The sequence below is a fragment of the Zootoca vivipara genome, chromosome 9 (genome assembly GCF_965207765.1).
Source record: "Zootoca vivipara chromosome 9, rZooViv2.hap1.1, whole genome shotgun sequence".
NCBI classification, from domain to species: Eukaryota; Metazoa; Chordata; class Lepidosauria; order Squamata; family Lacertidae; genus Zootoca; species Zootoca vivipara.
The window spans coordinates 34,814,810-34,836,589 of NC_142592.1; the positions used below are offsets into that span (position 1 = coordinate 34,814,810).

Genomic DNA, 21,780 nt, shown 5'->3' on the forward strand with positions numbered 1-21,780 from the left:
TTGAGTCCCGTCGGGGGTGAAAGGCGGAGTATAAATGCTAACAAACAAAGTGGGAAAAGTTGGCCATCAACAGGGAGCACCTGCGTGGCTGTTGTTGACTGAAAAGCCACGCAGGTCACTTTGCTCATACTTTTCCCCGCTAGGGGGAGATGTACTGTCTTACTTTCCAAGCATAATCATTTCTTAACTCTTCAAGTCTGGCATATGCAAAAGAGGCGCTTTCTCTTTATTAGGGACGAGCGAGCGGCCCGGCCAGCCCCTCTGTGCTGACGTCACGCGAGAACGAGTCCCTCAGCTTCCCTCCCGGACTTCATTTCCCGGCACCCCATTCAGCCAGGCCTCGCTACGCCTGCTGCCCCGGTCGCCGCCGGGGGAGGCAGCCTCTAGGCCTGCTGCTCATCACCGGCGTTGGCGCTGGAGGGACCATGAGCCGCCTGGGCTCGGTGCAGCAGAAGGTGGCCTGCCTGTTCGTGACCCAGGTGAAGGAGGAGCCCTCGGCCAAGAGGGAGCGCCAGGTATGCGGCGGGGAAGGCAGAGCGAGCCCCGGGCCCGCCGGGGGAAAGGCGGCGGAGAGGCTGGAGGAGGCAGTCCGCGGCGGGGAAGAAGAAGCCAGCGAGGGGAGGAGGGTCGGCAGCTGGGAAAGGCAGGCGCTTATTCCCCCCGCCTGCCTTCTCCATCGCCTCGCTTCGTGTTTGCATCCCACGTGAGGCGAGAGTAACAACAACAACAACAACAACAACAACAACAACAACAACAACAACAACAACAACAACAACAACAACAACAACAACAACAACATTAAATACCCTGCAGCCTACATTAAATACCCTGCAGCCTGTGCTTTGCATGCAAGGGCACTTTACCTGCATGCACCTTTCCTTGTAGGAATGTCGGCAGGAGCCAAATGGCCCTGGATGTTTTGAGGGCGTTTGGGGGCACCTTTCTCAGCTTCCTGGCCCTTGCTAGGGTGGGTCATTAGTTTCGTGGGCATAATATTTGGGCCAAGACTTAGCTCGGCTTAGCGCCCCCCCCAATCCACCCCCCCCCCACACACCTTGCATCTCCTCTTTCATAAATTCCCATACAGTCTTTCTTGGCCTGCACACATGATCAACACCACCATCACCACCCCTCCCTTGGAATATGTGAGTCTCATTAAACACAACAGGTGTATCTGATTTTATTTCTGCACCTGCTGCTCAAGTAAGCGCTCTCAGTTTGTCACTTACATTGATTACCCAAGTGCCATCAGTAGCTGGAGTGGGCTGAATACTTGTGAAGGTGAAGATCCCGCCCCACTTTTCCCTCTCGGGTATATTTTCGCATTTAGTCTGAACCAGGCATCCCCAAACTTCGGCCCTCCAGATGTTTTGGACTACAATTCCCATCTTCCCCGACCACTGGTCCTGTTAGCTAGGGATCATGGGAGTTGTAGGCCAAAACATCTGGAGGCACTGAGCGAGTTCCTTAATAACTTTTCTGTATTCAGATGCTAAGAAACAGCAGTAACTGGAAACCATCAGAATACATCTCACTCTTTCTATGCTTAAGTTTGATGGAGGAAAAGGTTACATTACAAGTTGGATTTTCATAGTGTAGCCATCTTTTAATGAGATTATCCCTATGATTTCAAAGGAATAAACATAGCTACTTACCATTATTTTGTTGGTGATGCGGCTTCTAATTTCAAACTGAAGCCTTGAGAGCAACTGTTGTTCCCATGATAAATGATGCATGGAATCTTTGTTGCCATGGATATAGTAGCTTTTAAGATTCTGTAACCCTAGGCTTGATTCCTTCAAAATGGAGAACCCTCTCAAAATGACTTTGAAATTCAATAGGAAACAGAGTATGTTTCATCCTGTGAATTGATATTGTTATCTATTACTTATGAAATTTATATACAGTACTGCTCTTCATCCAAAGATCATAGGACGGTTTACAACATAGAAATGATTGCTGTACAGTGTCATGGAATCAATGCTATTAAGAATGAAGGTTGTTGGGTTTGGGGGCAGGGGTGGGGGAGCTAATTCCTGCCTTGAAAAAAGTTATACTTCCAAAATACTTTGACACCTATTTTCTCCTTAGCCTTTTAAAGTGCTGGCCACCGAAACTATTAATCCAAAGGCATTAGATGCAGATATATACAGTGCGATCCCAACTGAAAAGGTGGATGGAACTTGCTGCTACATAACTACGCACAAAGGTAATGTGAAAGAACTCTGTTTAGTCCTTTTTATAGTGAAAATATGCTGTACATAATTCAAAATATGGGCTTTATCCATACTGAATTCATGGCTATGGGAAGTGTTGGGCTCCTGTTGATGGTCAGAGGCTGAAGTGTAGGTAGGGCAGCCTCTTTCATGTGCCCAGGGTGATGGAGATGAGTACATCAGCCCACACTTTCTTCACTGATAAGAAAAGTGATAGCCTGATGTCAGTGATAACCACCTTGGGCAAGCCAGACCTTGGGCAACTGGCTTAGTCGCCTCCTTCCATTTCTCTGTAGGGTCCGTCCCCCCAATTGAGTGAGCAAGGCCTTCCTCACCACATATTGATTGGCAAAAGGGACTGTTTGCTCTCTTCTCCCCCCTGCACGTGACTCTCACTTGCAGGCATCGGGCCCCCATACTTTCTCTAGATGCTTTTGTAAGTTTCCTTCCTCTAGGCTACTATCCCTCTAGCAGGCCAGCAGAAATTTGTGTAGATTCGTAACTTTTGTGGGTTTACTTCCAAGCAGTGCTGTCAACTTTCCCTTTTTTTGCGGGAAATTCCCTTATTCAGTGCCCTTACTTTTATATCCGGGAGTTGACAGCCCCATAGGATTCCTTATCTTCAAATCCCGGGGTTGACAGCTATGCTTCCAAGACAAGCTTATAGGAGCAGCTGCTCCATGCCAGAGTTAAAAGCAAAATTCAGTACTCGTTGAAAGGAGTTGTCTAGATTTTTGTTTGTTTGTTTGTTTGTTTGTTGTAAGGAACTCCATAAATTTTGATGTCATTTTGTTCACTATAGGGCAGCCATACCTTTGGGCCCGATTGGATAGAAAACCAAACAAGCAAGCTGAGAAAAGGTTTAAACGTTTTGTGCACTCAGCAGGCGACTCAAAAGGTAGGTGGCTATTTTTATTTTATTTTATTTTTTTGGTAACCAAGAGCTTATTTGTTTATTTTAAAGATTTTATTGGTTTACAAAAGTACATGTCCTATCTCTTTTGGTTGTACTGTCTTTCTTACAAATCAGTTACATTTGTTGTGAGACATTAGTGTAAGGTTGGGGAAGAAGAGGGGGAGTGGGGTGATGAGGCTTGTATTATTTTGTATATTGTACGTGTGGGGTTTTGTGTCAGCGTCAACTGGGTAGGTTTTCTTTCTATTCGTTTATTACATTTCCTTGGTAGAGAGATGTATTTGGGGGGGGGGCAGGTTGTGGCTGGTTGACTGTGGTTGGCTGCAGTGGGGTTTGTTTGCATTTGTGAAGGGGGGGCTTATTGGGTCAGGTAAACCAGATTGATTCGTATGTTGTCTGTGTTGGGCTGATAAAGGGGAGCCATATTGGGGTGAAGGCGTCCTCTTCTATTTGTCCCTGTGTCAGTTTCAATTTATTGGCTAGCTTTTCTAGCAAGGCCGTTTCCCATACAATTTGATACCATTGGTTCATGTTTACTCCTGAATATTCCCTCCAGTTTCTGGCTATGAGGCTTCGGACTGCTGAGAGTAGGTGGGTTATAATCTCTATATAATGTAAGTGGTCATTATGATCTTGGAAGATGTTCAGTAGGGCCAATTCTGGGTGAGTTCTAATACCTGTTTAGTTAGTTTGCATATCTCTTGTAGGACTGCTGTCCAGAAGGGTTGGATTTTAGGGCATTCCCACCACATCTGGAGGTATGTGCCCGTGGAGGTGCAGCCTCTCTAACATCTTGGTGAGGTTTCTGGGCATATCCGTGCCAGTTTCCGTGGTGTTAAGTACCACCTGTAGATGAGTTTCAGAGTGAGTTCTCTTCTTTTGGCTGATATGGACTTAGGAGGTGTAGACTACTAGGTGTAGACTTCTAGAGCAGTGTGCAGGGTTTATTTCATAGCCTATGTCATGCTCCCATTGTTCTTTGATTGCATCAAGGGAGGTTGTGGGATTTTGGAGCAATATTTTATATATTGTGGATACCATCCTTTTACTGTGCCCCTCTGCTGTCAGGAGGTTTCTGAAGGTGGTCAAGGGGCCTAGTGGCTGCTGATTCTACTGTTGGATTGTTTAAGAAGGCATGTAGTTGATGATGTGTTGGCCAAGGTATTTGGGTGTCCCCTAGTTTGTCCTGTATTTCTTGTGTTGGTATGGGTTTGCTGTTGTTGTAGAAGTCTTTTAGACAGTGTAGGCCTTTGGCTAGCCTGGTTTTTATCTGGAGGTTTTGTGCTATGTGTTGGAATAGTGGGTGATAGGCCGGGGGGGGTAGTGGGGATGGGGATAGTTTGCCTACTTTTCCACTCCATGCTTTAAGCATGGACTGTTCAGTGTTGTGGGGATTTTCTTTAGTTTGTTTTGGAGAAATGGGTATGCTGTTGTGGGGATGCTTTTGATGGTGTCTCTCTCCAAGTAGACCCATTGTTTTGTCTCGTCTTCTAGAATATACTGGATTATGTGGCATACTTGGTTGGTGATGTAATACGATTCTACAGTATGTTGGGGATTCCCCATCCTCCTTCTTAGGTGGGGAGGCACAGGTATTTGGGGCTTACTCTTGGCTTTTTGTATGAGAAAATAAACGAGTGTAGTTTTTTCTGCCACTTCTGGAGTTGGGCTGGGGTAATCCAGATTTGGAATGAATAGATTAGTTTTGGGAGGGTGATCATTTTGAACATGGCTATTTTGTTTGAGAGGGTGAAGTTGGTGTTATTCCATTTCCTCAAGTCTCTGTTGATTTGTCACCAGGTTCACGTGCTCCTTTCTCCTTGTTGACTGGAATATCAACATTTTTAGGAGGAATGTAAAGGTAAAGGGACCCCTGACCATTAGGTCCAGTCGTGACCGACTCTGGGGTTGCGCGCTCATCTCGCATTATTGGCCGAGGGAGCCGGCGTATAGCTTCCAGGTCATGTGGCCAGCATGACAAAGCCGCTTCTGGCAAACCAGAGCAGCACATGGAAACGCCGTTTACCTTCCCGCTGTAGCGGTTCCTATTTATCTACTTGCACTTTGACGTGCTTTCGAACTGCTAGGTTGGCAGGAGCTGGGACCAAGCAACGGGAGCTCACCCCGTCACAGGGATTTGAACCGCCGACCTTCTGATCAGCAAGCCCTAGGCTCAGTGGTTTAACCACAGCACCACCTGGGAAGGTTCAAAAAGTAAATGCTTCTAAATGTGTGGGGCTGCCTTTAAAAGGTGACTTGGAAACTACAATTAATCCAGAATGCGGCAGCTAGACTGGTGACTGGGAGCGGCCGCCAGGACCACATAATGCCAGTCCTAAAAGACCTACATTAGCTCCCAGTACGTTTCTAAGCACAATTCAGTGTTGGTGTTGATATTTAAAGCCCTACAAGACTTCAGCTCTGTATAACTGAAGGAGCATTGTTCAGCCCGGACATGGAGGTCAGTTCTGAGGGCCTTCAACAAGGAACCACACAGGTGGTCTTTTCGGTAGTCACACCTGACGTGTACAGTGCCCTCCTGCCAGATGTCAAAGCGTTAAACAACTGTATAATTTTTCGTAGACATCTGAAGGCAGCCCTGTTTGGGGAAGCTTCTAATGTTTGATGTTGCTGCTGCTGTTTTTCCTTCCTTTTTTTTTTGGAAGCCATCCAGTGTGATTGGGGCACGCCAGTCAGATGGGTGGGGTATAAGAAAAATAATTATACCTACAAATGCAGAATCAGCATTTTAATACCCTTGATAATTCTCTTAACAGAGCAGTCCATACTACTTAAATTTATAAAATCCATGTAATCAATTGCTATTGCCAGTTTTGTCTGTCTTAGGATGAATTGTGTTAATACTTCTTCGGAAGATAGTTAACAAGTGTATTTCATATTCTTGCTTCCAGGATTTACTTGGAATATTGAAGACGACTTCAAGCCTGTCCCTGAATGCTGGATTCCAACAAAGGAAATAGAGTACTGCAATGGAAAACCTTTTCCTGATGAAAATGGACATATTCCAGGTAGAAAAACATAGCTTAACACTAGAAAAATCTGTTCATAACTTTAGTCCTTTAGAGAACTTGAATACTTTAGGTAATAATTTATTAATTTACTCAGCCAACAATTATAACCGGAAAACAAGCCAGCCAGATAAATTTGTTCTAGGGTGGCCTATAAATATTGTAAACAAGTAAGTTGGGAAGTACCATGTCAAAAGTCTTATTTGCATGGTGAATTAGTCCTTGTATAGCCAGATAGCTTTATATATCTTGTTTGCCTTCACAATATTATTGGGGGACTAAGGCTGAAATATCATGGATTCTCCAGAACACACTGAAGTGCAATATAGAGACAGAATTGTTGGAGGCATTCCCTAGTGAGCAAAATAAATTTGGATATATGCAAGACCTCAGTGCGTGTTTAGTGATTATTTTTTAATCATTGGTTTTTCATATATGAGCAATATTAATGTTCATATCACCTGTAATATTTTTATAAACAATGGAGCCAACCTAAATAGGAGGGAAATATTGTTTTGGTTTTTTACAGGCTGGGTGCCAGTGGAACAAAACAGCAAACAATATTGTTGGCATGCCTCTGTTGTTGACTATGAATTTGAACTAGCGCTCATTCTGAAGAATCACACTGAGGAACCTGGTCTTCTGGAAATTAGTCTAGTGCCCTTATCAGATCTCTCAGAACAAACTCTGGAGCTTATTGGAACGAGCATTAATGCAAATCCATATGGTAAGCATATCTTAAATTCATCCACAAGATATTTTTCTGAGAGCTTTATATCAGGCACTGGTAATAAACACTGTGTACCATAATTGCAAACACAATCTTTTAAGAATTACAATACACAGCAAAACCTTTGGCAAACAAACATATTAAGATGCAGCTTGCTTGAAGTGTTTACAACTAAACAAATAACAAATTAAAGCAAAATATCGATAAAGCCTAGGACAGTGGTCGGCTGAGCTGCAGCAAACAGAAGGGTTCCTGTCTGTCTTTAGCTGAATTGCTCAGACTCTAGAAACAAAATATTTGGAAAACGTCTGCAAGTAGCATGGAGCTATAAAAGCAAAAGCCTAAGAGAGTTGGCTAAGGGAGCATTGTTGACAATTAGGAAATAAAGGTGGGACTTGGGAACTTCTGTAATACAATAAAAAAGTTGATTGTATTTGTTTAATAATCTTTTAAATAGGCTTAGGAGACAAGAAACATCCTATCCACTTTCTCATACCACATGGAACATTTCAAATAAAAAATGCCCCTCCACTGAATCATGATGACATATTGTCTTGGTTTGATGGAAGCAAAGAAGGGAAAATCGAAGGAATTGTATGGCATTGTGCTGATGGAAACTTAATTAAGGTAATTCTGAAATGTTTATTGAATAACCAACATCTTGATTGTAGCCTCAACATGCCGCCAAGTTTATTTTTAAAAAATTGAGCAAAGAAGAAAATGGATTTTCAGCTGCGATTGAAAGCTTAGTAAAAAACACAAAATTATGTTATCTAGAACATTTAATTCCCTAGAAGCACTTTCACATTATACATGAATGCATTTCAACATACCAATGCTTACAGAAAAAGTTGCATAGAACATGCAAATATACACAAGTGAATCCATATTATATCTTGGTGTTTGCTCATCATTCAATCTATTTGGCTGTTAATTTTTCATTCTCATGGCTTTCTTCTAAAATAAAGCCTCCAGAGTCATTTCCAGATGTCAGTTTTGATTTGGTGCAATTTGTATCTTCTATTTTATGCTTGTAATGTAATGTGGGAGAGAAGAATGGAGTAACTTTCAAACACAAGTTGGAAAGGATGAAGGCTTCTATCATCAAGAATTTAAGAACATGTCTCAGTGATTGAGTTTTTAAATTGTTTCAGACAATTGTTCAGACAATTGTTTCAGACTGATCTGGTACTTGGTGTAGTTAGTAATGTAATTGTTTTTCTTCTCTTCATAGCTCCATCGGCATCATCTTGGCTTGTGCTGGCCAATTGTGGACCCTCATTTGATTTCTCAGCCAGTTGTTATCACCTTTAGTGGTGCCAAATACGACTATAATTTTGAGCCAAAGACACTTTTCCATTATTTTTCAAAGTTGGGGGGACAAAGATTCAACAGTCTCAGAGATATAGTAAGTAATCTGTGACCAAAATATATATTTTTATTAAAAAAAAAGTAGCCATCTGTGTGATTGTTCATTCCTTAGATAGGGGATGTCAAAAGGTTTCCATTGTTGAAATGCAATGTAAATAGTATTTAGGTGACACATGGCTTGATGTGTACATGTATATATAACAAATACTGCTGCTTATGTAGCAGAGAAGCCACAAATAAAAATCTATAAACTTTCGAGCATTTATTTTTATTCTGTGGGAAACATAACTTTATTGAAGTGATGGTTATGTACCTGAAATGTCCTGCTTTTTGTTTTTAATTATTGTATAGTTTGTACATTCAGTTGTGGTAATGACTAGTTTGTATGAATGAATTTCTTATAGCAACGTATAACTGAAAAGCATATTTAAATTTTGCAACAGATCAAACTATAAAGTGAAAGAAAAAATTCCATAAAGGTTTTTTTTTTAACAGAATGCTTTTAACAGAACTTTTGAGTAGAACATTATTCTTCACTAACTTAGGGTCAATTGAGTAGCCTCAGGGTAGCTTTCTGTTTATATTTTATACTCTGCTACAAATATTCTAGCAAAAAATACTTGTGTGCATTAAATCAATTCTGAAGAGTTATTGTGTGCTAATTTATTGCTGTTTCTTCAAACATACATAAATGTAGTGATTTCGTTGCTTCCATATATTTTCAAAGGAACAACATATGTATCTTATGAGTTTTAAAATGTTTAAATTAAAAAGATACATTTCTTTTGAAATGCATATATTACAATACTACATTGTTTTCTTAAATAATGTCAGGGCAGCTTTACGTAAAGTCGCTTCTGAAATGAAACTAAAATTCAGTCATACTAATGGAACGCAAAAAATGAGAAGTAAACTTTTGTTTAGCAAGTTTGTATATATTTTATTAGATAAAGCCCATATTTCTAGACTGTCAGTTTTAGGGTAAATAAGCATTAAACTGTTTGAATAATACACTAGTAATGAACAAATGTAGAAAAATAATTTCTAAACTGCATTGAGTTTTATCCCTTCTCTGCGAGCACATCAATGTAAGATCTATAAAAATATAATACTGACTATATAATAAATTAGCACAAAAAACAACAGTATAATAGTACTATACCTTTATTCCTTACTTTTGCTTCTGTGTTTGCAGAAGTGAAAACAAGCAGTAGCTCATGGAGATGCTTGCTTTGGCAAGAGCTGAAACACATTGTGTACTAAAGAGTCACATAGCAAACCCAGGCTGCTTGCTACTGACATTTCTGAGAAAGTACAAAAAAGCTTGTTTGACCCCTGATATAAGAATGTTCTTGTTTCTTTCCTGTGCCAAGTCTCAGGTCTTCTTCAAAAACATTCTGTACCTTTTCATTTAATCAATAGAAACCTTGGCTGGAATATCTACCTGAACATCAAATTGTTCAGAAAGTGTTTTCAATTTCTCTTCCAAGAGAATATTTTTTTTAACTTCTTCATTATAGTTGTATTTTAGATCCTCAATTTCTTCAAAAAAGGATGGATCAAAGTGGTCCAGTTCATTTTTCAGCTTTCTGACTTCTTCCTAATGAGGAACAGCAAAAATTTCACACAATAAATCCTTACACATTAAATCCTAACAATTTCATCTGAGATACATGTGCATTGTTTCATCTTTCACTTGGGGCTTTGATGTAAAATGTAGGCCATAAACATAATGGGCACAATCCAGCCAAAGTTAAATACTTTCAAATCCCAGGGATTCTAGTGGGGATGTAAGAATGTAGCTCTTTGCCCACTAAAATCAATGGGACCCAGAAGTCTGGCTAGCTCATGCTCCGAGTTTTATAACATGGATACAACTTTTCATTGTAGTAGAGGACTGAATCTTCAGGTGGGTTGTTTCTCTTCACTTTGCTAGGTAGGACTGTAGAAATACAGAAATGTATCTGTTGGAGAGAGCCTTGCCTTAGCTCCTATAGTATAGACCAGTGTTTCTCAACCTTTTTTGGGCCACGGCACACTTGTTCTGTGAAAAAAATCACAAGGCACACCACCATTAAAAAAGTTAAAAAATTTAACTCTGTGCCGCCCTATATTATAATTATGACTGTAAGAAACACTTGCCAAATATTGCTTTCCGGCGGGTCAGTGCTGTGTATTGGCGGCTGCCAGGCTCGTTTGCACTGAGCTTTGGGAAAGAGGAGGAGAAATATTGCTTTCCGGTGGGTCAGTGTTGTTTATTGGCGGCCGCCAGGCATGTGACAATGCAAATCACCCTTCTCGTCGCCGCACGTCGCGGCACACCAGCCAGCGTCTCGCGGCACACTAGTGTGCCGCGGAACAGTGGTTGAGAAACGCTGGTATAGACAAGCTCTGGGTTTGCTCTGCCATTTTCTCTGCTTGCTAGAACTTCATGGTCTTTCTTCTTGCTAGATCTACTCTCAAAACCCCAAAACTTTGCACTTGGGACAGTTTCACTATTTTTTCCACAGAAGTAGATTAAAAATCTCTAGTGCTGCTGGCTTGTGCCTACACTATTTAGTATCTTATCTTTGGGAATCTACAATATGGGGAAATTTCACCTGTCTTGAAAAGCTTGATAGGAAAGAGGTAACCTGTGAGTGGCGGGTGAAATATCTAGCAAGGAATGACTGTTAATAGCTTGCCTCAAATTGTGGGTAATGATAGCTAAAACACATTCTGAAAATCTTCTCAATAAACAGATACTTATCTGGAAGTAATTGGAATACAGTATTTACAACACTTACATGAAGTCGCTGCTGTTCTAAATCAGAGGTTTTCAACTGTGTCTTGAGGCTTGTTATCTCTGCCAGTAGTTTATAGTTTCCATCTTTCCCTAGGGATTCAAATGGAAGATTTTCCATAAGTATGTGTGTGATGAAGATTCCTCAAAAGTTACAAATGAGCTAGAAAGTCTGTTCTCTACTGCTACAAAGTTAATAATTTACTGCAAACATTTACAGGCAGCTCCCCATTTACACACCTTTGATTTGAATGCGGTGCAAGGCACCTGGAAGTGGTATCCAGAAATGGGGAGCATCTGGTTAGCCAAGTTCTGCTGTCCCATACATGTCAGCTGTGCCTGCTATGCCACCCCTCTAACTCCTGTGAGCGTAAGGGACAGCAGGCCTTGGTTGAGGACTCCTCTCCAGAGTGCTTCAATTTTACCTGACTTTGTGTGTGCATGGGGGCCCCCAGAATGGAACCCCCATGTAAACAGGGAGTCACCTTTACATTATTTACATAAGCATATTGTTAAAGTAGGCATCTTCAGACAAATAGACTAATTGCACATGTGTTTACTAGGCTTGTACCACAGGCAGTTTGGCCTACTTTATTTCATACATGTAGATAATACTCAGAGGTTTCAGATGCCAGTTAACAGCCTTATGTGCAATAGCTGTATAACATCAGAGTACAATAAAAACTACCACTACTTTCCAGTGTTCTGTTCTAATTTTCCTGAAACGTAATATTCTAAATCTAATGGGATTTTCCTCAATAAATGTAGAGTTTCCAATACAAATGGAGTAAATGAAGTCATTTCATTGGTAGAGGCAGGTGAGTAAATAAGGTCCTTACATGACAATTCAAGATGAGTTTTATCATTAAATAAAACCAGGGAGCCCCAGGTTTTGGAGAGCTTCACATGAGTTGCTTTGTGACAAAAAGTAGATATTCTGGTTCTGCAAAAACTTAGATACTGCTTACTGTAATTTACTTCACATTCAAAGACCTATTAGTCAAAAGTCCTAAACCTTCCCTTGGTTGAGTGGAAGGCACTTTTGCTTATTTCCTCCCTCTTTTAGCCTTCCACACTTCATTCCACATTGTTCCAATATGTCCCTGATTCTCAGAAGTAGCTTTTCAGAAGGCTAGACAGCCCTTTTGTGTGAGTGAAGTTCTGCTAAAGCTTCTTTATATTTAAGTCTTTGATAGGTTTGATCTGTAGTATTTTAAATGTTACCAGCTGCAAAGCCACCATCTTCCTTAACTTCAGTCTGTTTTCGAGAACTCTCCACCTGGTAAGCTAACTCTGCTTTTTCCTTTTCCAAACGATCGTTGGTTAATCTGCAACCGCATAAAACAGGACAAAGATCTAGATAGTCCTCAACATTTCCCCATGTAGATCTGTAGAAGAAACAAGCTTTTCTTCGCTTTACCTGAGAATCTGAAGTTCTTTGGCAAGCCCTTGCTCTGTTTTGGCACCCTCAGGAAAGTGTTTGAGAAGTTCAATCTTTACATAGAAGAAAAGAAAAAAATACTTTAAATTTAACATTAGAAATTTCTAGGTCTTTGCCAGATTGTCTGTAGCAGAGCAAAGAACCCAGAACACAAAGTTCAGCTCCTGTGCTGTGTGGGGTTGGGGTGTGGCGTGTGGACAAGAACAGATAGTGCATGCCTGACTCCAAAGGAAAGAAAAATCTAAAAAGTAATGAATTAAAAAGCCTGCTGAAAATAAAACTATAAAGCCTGAAGATGTGACACAGACGGTGCTATTCCAAATGCAAGGCCTTTCCTCTAGATGTGTAGCGGAGAGGAAAGTAGAGCATCCTAAACAAAAGGTAGATTGTGCATTAAAACTTTGCAAATAAGATATAAAGTAAAGATGGCAAATTACACCCAGAATCATGTTTACCTTTTCTTTTAAGATTTCAATATATTTTTCATTTTTTTCTTCACTCTCTGTGGATTTTCGTAATGCCTGTTTAAGATCGCTAATGGCTTGAGTTTTTTTGGCAATATCAGCTTCCATTTCTTTCATCTTATTTTCATACATTCTGAAAGAGAAAATTAAGATCTGTTCAAAACATTATTTCTAGACGTTAGGATAAAACCTTAAGCTGCTATATCAAGGGAGTGCAGCAAAGAGGGATCATTTTACAAAACAGTATGGGATAGATGTTTTATATGTCAAGACCTGCTGATCTACAAATTATATTAAGGCACCACACACTATGAATTTTGCATTAAGGAACTTGCACAACTTTCATTTATTTTTCCTTTAATATACAAAGCAGAAACATCCAACTGATGAAATTCACAAGTGTGAGAAGATATAAATAAGGAGGATGGGCAATTTTTTAGCCATTTCTCTTCAGTAAATATGAAACCAGTATGATGCTTTATCAAATGGGTTGTGGTGGGTTGTTTTTTTTTTAAAAAAGGATACTTTCTCTCTTTCCAACATTGTTGCTCAAAGTTCAAAGAAAATACATACAATATGAGAAGAAATCTCATGAGGGTGAGTATTCATGTGTACACCATTTTCTATGGACCACTTGATGCCTGTTAGTTGCTGGGAATCTTGCAAAGTATCCTGGACTAGGCAGAGCCTGTTTTGATATAGCCAAGGTGTTTATTATATTCCTTAACTGGAGTGCAAATTAAGGATAATTTAACTATCAAGAAGTCTCAAAGTATGTCCTCTTAACAAATGTGTAGACTCTAATAAAAATAAAAGCAACCTGAAATCAACTCACTCCTATTGCACACTATATTATTCACAGTAGTCTAACAACAGTAAGCAACTTTCCCAAACAGCATTTTATACACTTTCCTAACTCGATTATGTATGGCTGACTAAATAAGTATACTGTATACATGACTCAGGATCATATACTGGATATGTACAATGTTTTTTTATTATTATTACTTCTGAAAATAAGTCTTGTTTATTGGCAATAATGAGGAAAATAGACAAGTAAAGCTATCCAATTATTCTTCCAGTTCTTACCTTGTTATCACAATGGATTTCCCACCCTTGCCATCAGCTCCCTCAAGCTGCAGGTTTCTGCTTTCTGCCAAGCTTAACTTCCTTATGGTCTCTTCCAGTTCTGCAGTTAATTTCTCATTTATTATCTCAAGATTATTCTTTGCAATTCGCAGTTTCTCTGAATTCTCTGCTTCCTATTGACCAACAAAAAAAAAAAAAACCAAAACACCCAAGATATTGCATGCATTGAACTGGTTCAGATGGAATGTTTCAAGACAGGGTACGCCTCCTCTATACCCCACCACACCTTATGTCAGCTTAAGCAACGTTCAGTTCAAACTAGAGTTTTTCATTATATCTGAAATGAGAAACTATTTTAATACGTGCTTATAAACCTAGATCTCAAAAACCATCTTTCATTCATGATTAGTAAATACAAAAACATATTAGCTTATTTCAGATGTAATGAAGAACCCTGCTCTGAATAAAACAGAAGTGTGGAAGCTGTTATGAAAGGGAAGGGCGAAAGGAGAGTGTTAATTCCTACTTGCTATATACTATGCTTTAACTTGCCAGGGTTTTTATGTCCCAAAAGATCCATTGTAACAAGGAATTTTAAAGAAGCTACATTAGATATTCTAAGCTAGAAGGCCTTTGCGTTTTGAGAGAACTGAATGATAATAAGAATACTTCATGATATCAACGTTTTCACAGATGTACCTTTTTCAGCTCCTTCCGGATTCTCTCATTTTCAGCAATTATCTTTTCTGTGCCTTTAGTTTTCAGTTCATAGCGCATACTCAATTCACCTCCAAGGTGAACTTTTAGTTTTTCCATTTCAGACTTAATTCAGAAATAAAATAAAAAAGTATTGGTTATCTGTCATGTTGATACTGCTACAATCTGGAAAAAAGCACTGTGCCCATTTAAGTATAGGAAAAAACTCACACCAATTTATAGACAGCTGTGTGTAATTCTTTAAAAATCACGAGTAAGTTTAAAATAGAATCCTACACTGAGCTTTCCATGTGTACATTGAAAATACTGACATGGATCTTATATACCATACATTTAATTTTTATATTAATGAACAAAATCATACGGCTTTCAACAGGGAATATGTTACCTTTAAACATTCATTTTCTTGTTCAAGGCTGGCCAGTTTTTCATTGGAGACTACTCCAGGTGCTTTCTTAAGCTCTTCGTTTTCTCTCTGAACTCTCTCCACAACCCTTTTCATCAAACCAATTGTTTTCTCTAATTCTGGAATAGTTTTCCCACTTCTTCCGGACTATACAACAAAGAAATATTTGTCATTTTCATGTCAAAGAACTCCAGAGTTACCAGACAGCACCAGTTCATTTTCATTTAGTTCTCACAGAATCTTTAACTTTTTCTGAAACATTAGTTATCAAAGGTTGGCAAGCCGGAATGGTGTTTTTGTGGGATCACCTCTATCTATCTATCTATCTATCTATCTATCTATCTATCTATCTATCTATGGATAATAAACTTGGTCATGTAAAAGCCAAATGTTCCATATAATCTTAATGCAATCAAGACAACTCCTCAGCGCTTGGCTCAAAAGTTCTAGCCCTGAAACTCTCCCAACCAGAGTCACATGCCCAGAAAAGAGCAGATAACAGGATTCCCTTTTTACTCACATAGAAATTTCCCTTTCAGTTGCCAGAGTGGCATTTTGTTCTCTGAGATAACTGACTTTAATCCTGGGACTCCGTGTTCTTTGAAGCAGAGGTGTATGCGACTCCCAAAGTTAAACATTTCATATTGTTTTTTGTGTGGATAACTAATAGCTGTAAAATAAGTATGATTTAGGAAAAATATTCCTAAATCATACTTATTATATATAAAACAAAATATAAACTAAATTTATAAACTAAACATAATAAACAAAATATTTGGTTTACTCTTGTTCTTAAAATTCAAGCTCCACAATGTTTAATACATACCCCTCTGACATTGCCTAGCTTCCGCTCAGCTTCTGCCTTCTCTCGTTTCAGGAGCTCACACATTTCCTTTAAATCAGCTACTTGGTTCTAAAGAGAATAAAAATTGTTTTACCCAGCTGAAAACTATACTCTAAAAATTATGCAGTTTACTTGATCAGAACTATTATTATCTGATGAATTTTTCTGTTTGGGGTAAATGAAGGTTATACACAGGCCCGGCTCTAGGGGTAGTCTCGGTGGCGCGGGGCGCCAGGGCGCCGGGCCGGCAGGAGGACGCTGCGCGGCAAAGCCGTGCTGCGCGCTGCACCCGCCCACTAGGGCGGGGGCCCCAGAGCGATCTCCGCGCCAGGGCGCCCGGCCAGCTTGAGACGGCCCTGGTTATACATGTGACTTATCATATAAATGATTCATAATGAAAGGACTCATGAACCCCAAAGTATACATTGGCATTCCATGGCACCAGTCAACACATTGCATGTAAAAAATATACCTTTAATCTTGGCAAGTCTTTGTTGGCCTGTTCCAGCTGGAATCGTAATTCCATATTTTCAGATGATAGCATTAGGTTCTCCTTTTGAAGCTCTTGTTCTTTTTGATATTGATCATCTGATCCTAATCCTGATGTCTTAGCAAGCAGAAAAGGAGAAAGATTAGTACTGTATCAAAATGCTGAATATTTGCATTGTTTCACTTGACAAATAGCAATGCAATTATTACATTCTGGTAAATACCTGTACAGTTTATCCATAACATTTTTGTCTTTGGGTTGGTCACTGTTATATGGCATCTGATACAACACTTGTCAAAAACAAACGTTGCTCACTGCTAAGGCTTTAAAGGTACTAGCAGTCTGAATTGTGCTTTGAAATGGACTAGAAGCCAATTCCAAGAACAGTCCCAGTGAGCAGACTTAAAAGTTATATTTTGAACACCAGCTGCCACATACACAAGATGCATTATAGTAGTGAATCCTGGGTCCTATTCACTCGATAATTCCATGAGTACTGCTCCACTGAATTCAACCAGAATTTAACAGTAATATTTGATTTGAACTCAACTCACTACAACACCTGCCATGGTTCTGTTATGAAAATATCTACTTTGTACAGCTAGCCACTATGCACAGAACTGTATGCTAATATGCTGCTCATGGTGGCAAATATCTACTTGTAGTATTATATGCACAAATAGCAAATACATTCAAGCCCTATTTGGGTGTACACGGAACACATGGAAGGTGGTAAGGCCAGGTATGCAGGGATGCAGCAGAGATATCAAGGCTAGATATCCCTCCAGTGACCAATCACATGACGGGCCCCTTTTCCAACACTGCAATTCTATGACTGAACATATGGGCCTTGAACAAGCAACAGCAACAAGACACATTCACAATGAACCATAAACAATGTTCAGGATATATGTTGGAATGTTTCTGTTTTAGAAGTACAAGCTCATATTTTAGTACCACCACTACAAAAAACAATTTTTTACATTTCATTCACCATCCTGGATGTTATGGTAGCCTATTTCATCCTATGCACTTGTATTCTAGAGCAAAAAGCCTCAGGTGTGGAGAGTTACTATGATGGTGCTATAGGTTAAACTTGGAAATGATGGGGCTTCTGGTCACACTACATGACGTACTTCACGCAGGATCAGCTACACAAAGGATTGGTAAAGGGGGAAAGCAGGGAGTTCTTGTTTTTGGCAAACCTGAGGAGCTTCACAAAACTCTGGAATCAGGTCAGCCCTCTCTTGCTCAGTTTGATGGCTCTCGTAGGCATCTTCGACCATGATCTCATCATTATTTCTTTCAACTTCTGTATCAGAATCATTGTGCTGATTAGCAGCTTCCTCCGAGTTAGGCTGAATGGAGCTCTTTCCATCAGGACAAGATTCATGCCCCGTTGCTTTTTCTTGTTCATCTTCATCACCTTCATCTTCACCACCACCACTGCCACCAGAATGTTTGCAGGTTTCTTCTGTTTCCTCTTTGGTTATTTCACATTCTTGGTCAATTTTCTCTTCTTCAGCAGAAGCATTTTTCTGTTCTGAATTCTCTTCAATGGAACTCGTTTTTGGAGAGTTGCTCTTTTTATCTTCTGATGCTGCCTCTAAATCCACTCGATTTCCCCCATTTTCAAAGTGCTGTTCTGGAATTCCATTGACAGCAACACCTTTGGCAGCCTGATGGGATTCATTTGTAATATGTGTCCCCTCATTGTCCCCGTTGTCATCTGTGTTAGTCATATCATCAAAAGCTTGGTGTCTTGACTTGGTGTTGCCTAACAGAGTCCTCTTAGGCAGGTATTTCAGATGTTTGTGCTTAGTGAATTTGTTAGTAGTAAGAGAAGTATTAGCCAATGCAGCTGTCTCACATGGAGAACTCTGATACAGAAGAAAAACGTAATGTTGCATTGAAAGAAAAGTAGTAGATAGTAAAGGAAGGATGGCACCTATTCACATTAATGTAACTTAATCTGAATATAGCTTAGCTGCAACAAGAAACAAGATGCAAATCAGGATGATGTGGACTCGTACAGGACATCAATTTTATCGGGTTTCAATTCTCTAAAGTTTAATTCATCCTCTGCTCCTACTTGTCTCTAAACTAAGCTGCCATATTCAAATAAAAAAGGGAATTTCTTTTCCTGTCCTTAAATCTAACAGAACTTTGTGGCCCATCTAGTTCAACATTCTGTTTTTAACCAGTCAGATGCTCCTGGTAGGTACTTCACTGTTTGTCCCCACATCTAGTACTCTGATGCAGACTGCCTCTGAAGACTGAAGGTTCCATTTAGTCATAACAAAAGAGCCACTAAACAGACCTTTGAATTAGTCTAATTATTTTTCAAGTCATCCAAGCTAGCAATTACAGTGGTACCTCGGTTTATGAACACAATTGGTTCCAGAAGTCTGTTCATAAACTGAAGCGAACTTTCCCATTGAAAGTAATGGAAAGTGAATTAATCCATTCCAGATGGGTCCACGGCGTTCGTAAACCGAGGTTCCACTGTATCACTGTATTGCAGTTATGACTACTACCGTATAAGCAGACCACAAGTTGTCAGAAGAAGTATTTTCTTTTGTCTTTCTTGAATACACTGCCACATCAGCAATTTAACTGTGCAACCCTCAATTATACCATTATGAAGGAAGATAAAATTTTCATAATTTTCTCCATAATGTTAACAAGTTTTATAAATCAGTATCATGCTCTCTTTAGCCTTCTTTTTGGAACTTAAAAGCCCCAAACATTTTAACCCTTCTTAAGATGAAAGCTGGGTCCAACCGCTGATCATTTAGTGACTTTTTCTAGTTCGTGAAATAGCAAGGTTAAAACTGCACAAGATGTGCTTGCATCATTACATAAGGATACATGGCACTGATTTTATATCCTTTTTCTAAAAAGTGCCTTACTCTGAATTTGCATTTTTCACTTCCACTAACTTCATACCTTTAGGTGGGGGTATTCAGATATTACTAAGTTCAGTGTCTCTCTCTAGTGGAGATGGAACTGAAACTCCCCCCTTTATCTAAGCCTGCTCAGGCAGTAATTCTTCCCACATTACAGGACCTTCTATGCTTTCTCATTACCCCTCAAGACAGGCATTGATGCTTCAATCTTCTCACTTCAATCCGTGCAATATAAAAACTGAAGATTCTCCTAATGTTCAGCACAATGCTATCATTACAAAACAACCAGTTACAGACCCACTGGTGTTCAGAATTACAAAGCTTTAAGGACCCGGTTTCTGCAGCACTTGCACAGGCATTAAAATTCTCATCAGCTGAGATAAAGAACAGAAACAAGACAGCTTACACAATGAAGGCTACAAGTTGAATGTATACACACACACACACACACACACACACACAATTCAAGTAGTAATAATAATAGATTAGCCTACCGAAGGTCTTGAAAAAGTGTCTCTGGAAAGCTGTTTCTCCAATACAAGAAGCTTTTCTTGTAGGTATCTGTTTTTTAAGTGTAAATCTTCTACAACAGAATCTCGAGGGACAGCATACTGTGTCCTGCATAAAAAGCATGTGAGATTGCAGAACCAGTGCATGACTTGACATACAATTTACATTTTTATAATTGTTCTATTTAAACATGGGTAAGGATGAGAAGCATTAGATATGCACCAGCTTTCCTATAATCCGCATGGTATCCTACACCATTACATAAAATACATTTATCCACACACATATTGATCTGGTTCAGATGCAATGCTAAAGTATGCTTTAGTTTTACATGCATAACTCTTGGGCTTGTAAACTACCCATTTCCCTCTGCTCCCCCAACATGACCATGAGCAATTGATCAGAAGGTTTCACTTCCATTTTCAATTAACCACGATTAATAATTTTGACAGAACTCCTAAAAATATATATTTCTGCACTGAACTTGTTAATAAGAGGGTGCCATAGAAAACTTGAATCCTCTTTTAAGAAATATATGTTTGTGAAAAGCAGCACTCCTTTCTAAAATATCAAGAGTAGCCTAATTTGTACATAGGTAAAGGTAAAGGGACCCCTGACCATTAGGTCCAGTCGTGACCAACTCTGGGGTTGTGGCGCTCATCTCGCATTATTGGCTGAGGGAGCCGGCGTACAGCTTCCAGGTCATGTGGCCAGCATGACAAAGCTGCTTCTGGCGACCCAGAGGAGCACACGGAAACGCCGTTTACCTTCCCGCTTGGAGCGGTACCTATTTATCTACTTGCACTTTGACGTGCTTTCAAACTGCTAGGTTGGCAGGAGCTGGGACTGAACAACGGCAGCTCCCCCCCTCGCAGGGATTTGAACCGCCGACCTTCTGATCGGCAAGCCCTAGGCTCTGTGGTTTAGTCCACAGCGCCACCTGCGTCCCAATTTGTACATACTGTAAAGCTAACCCATAGCTGTTTAGCAAGAGAATGGTTTTTTCTGAAAATCAGAACCCAGCTTACTACTTTACCCATATTTGTTTCTGCCAACAAACCATATTGTGAAGCCACAATTGGTTATTGGGTTACAATGATTTGGAGTAACGCCCAAACCCCAAAGCTGTGCTTAACCATGGTTTGTTGAGCCAACTCACCCCAACCCCTCACCAAGCTACAGTCATGAGGTAAGAACAAGTGGAAAGCAAACTAAGCTTTAGAAAAATAAGCTGTGGCTTGTTTGCCTGTCTGCTTCTTGAACAAAACCATGGTTAAAACAAACAAGTATCTAGCACTGTGTGTACATTAAAACTAACTAATGTAATTTTTAAATGCCATGCTTGTATTAATTCTTCAAAATGGTTAAAAAGTTCAGCTTGCAGGAACAGTGCTCTCTTGAAATGTACTTAATATAATAAATCAAAAGTGCCTATTTGGAAAAGACCACAAAAAACAGAGCACTCTTAATTTCACTTTTTTGTAGTATTTCTTACTTTAGGTGAACAATCTCATTCTCCAAATCTATATTTCGTTTTCGTAGCTCTTCCAGCTCTCTCTCTGATTCAGAGGCTCGTACTCCTACAACCTGATCAACAGTAACACCACAGCTCTTGAGTTTCTTCTGCAAAGAAATTTTTTCTTTATCCGCCCTGTAATATTTAATGGATTTTCATTAATATAATGGTACATTTGCTTCCATACAAAATAACATTTGAATATCAATTGGTCTGCTTAATCTGATGCATGCCCACTCAGAAATCATTCACAATGATTTGAATGAGATTCCCTCTCAGGAAATGTGTACAGGATTGCAGCCCTAGTTGTATTTAATATTATGAGGGAAGTTCTTTCCAGGAGTACCTAC

General features: G+C 39.7%; 2 protein-coding genes across 4 annotated transcripts in view; one reads left to right on the forward strand and one right to left on the reverse strand.

The window, feature by feature from the left end:
* Positions 1-280: 280 nt before the first annotated feature.
* On the forward strand, positions 281-8,913 carry RLIG1 (RNA 5'-phosphate and 3'-OH ligase 1). Its single transcript, XM_035127266.3, has 7 exons — positions 281-515; positions 2,092-2,209; positions 3,019-3,114; positions 6,045-6,161; positions 6,691-6,888; positions 7,349-7,518; positions 8,126-8,913. Exons 1-7 carry the CDS (start codon positions 426-428, stop codon positions 8,312-8,314), a joined length of 978 nt encoding a protein of 325 aa, XP_034983157.2. The 5' UTR covers positions 281-425; the 3' UTR covers positions 8,315-8,913.
* Positions 8,914-9,176: 263 nt separating this feature from the next.
* Positions 9,177-21,780, reverse strand: part of CEP290 (centrosomal protein 290) — a 48,320-nt gene continuing 35,716 nt past the window's right edge. For 2 of the 3 annotated variants that reach the window (XM_035127262.3, XM_088651823.1), the window contains 12 exons: positions 21,410-21,565; positions 19,899-20,022; positions 16,478-16,612; positions 15,988-16,074; positions 15,144-15,308; positions 14,738-14,860; positions 14,039-14,211; positions 12,941-13,082; positions 12,465-12,538; positions 12,269-12,372; positions 11,049-11,137; positions 9,177-9,862 (listed from right to left, as the gene is read on the reverse strand). In XM_035127262.3, coding sequence (XP_034983153.3) covers positions 9,674-9,862; positions 11,049-11,137; positions 12,269-12,372; positions 12,465-12,538; positions 12,941-13,082; positions 14,039-14,211; positions 14,738-14,860; positions 15,144-15,308; positions 15,988-16,074; positions 16,478-16,612; positions 19,899-20,022; positions 21,410-21,565 — 1,561 coding nt within the window. In that variant the 3' untranslated portion in view covers positions 9,177-9,673. Of the gene's footprint in view, positions 9,863-11,048; positions 11,138-12,268; positions 12,373-12,464; positions 12,539-12,940; positions 13,083-14,038; positions 14,212-14,737; positions 14,861-15,143; positions 15,309-15,987; positions 16,075-16,477; positions 16,613-17,700; positions 18,376-19,898; positions 20,023-21,409; positions 21,566-21,780 lie in introns of all 3 variants that reach the window. The other variant, XM_088651824.1, reaches the window with a different exon arrangement.

Excerpts from the sequence above, each read along its gene's own strand:
- RLIG1 (XM_035127266.3), top strand. The coding sequence starts at position 426 with ATGAGCCGCCTGGGCTCGGTGCAGCAGAAGGTGGCCTGCCTGTTCGTG. Across the intron at positions 3,115-6,044 it reads CTCAGCAGGCGACTCAAAAG|GATTTACTTGGAATATTGAA; the intron begins GTAGGTGGCTAT and ends TCTTGCTTCCAG. Across the intron at positions 6,162-6,690 it reads TGAAAATGGACATATTCCAG|GCTGGGTGCCAGTGGAACAA; the intron begins GTAGAAAAACAT and ends GGTTTTTTACAG.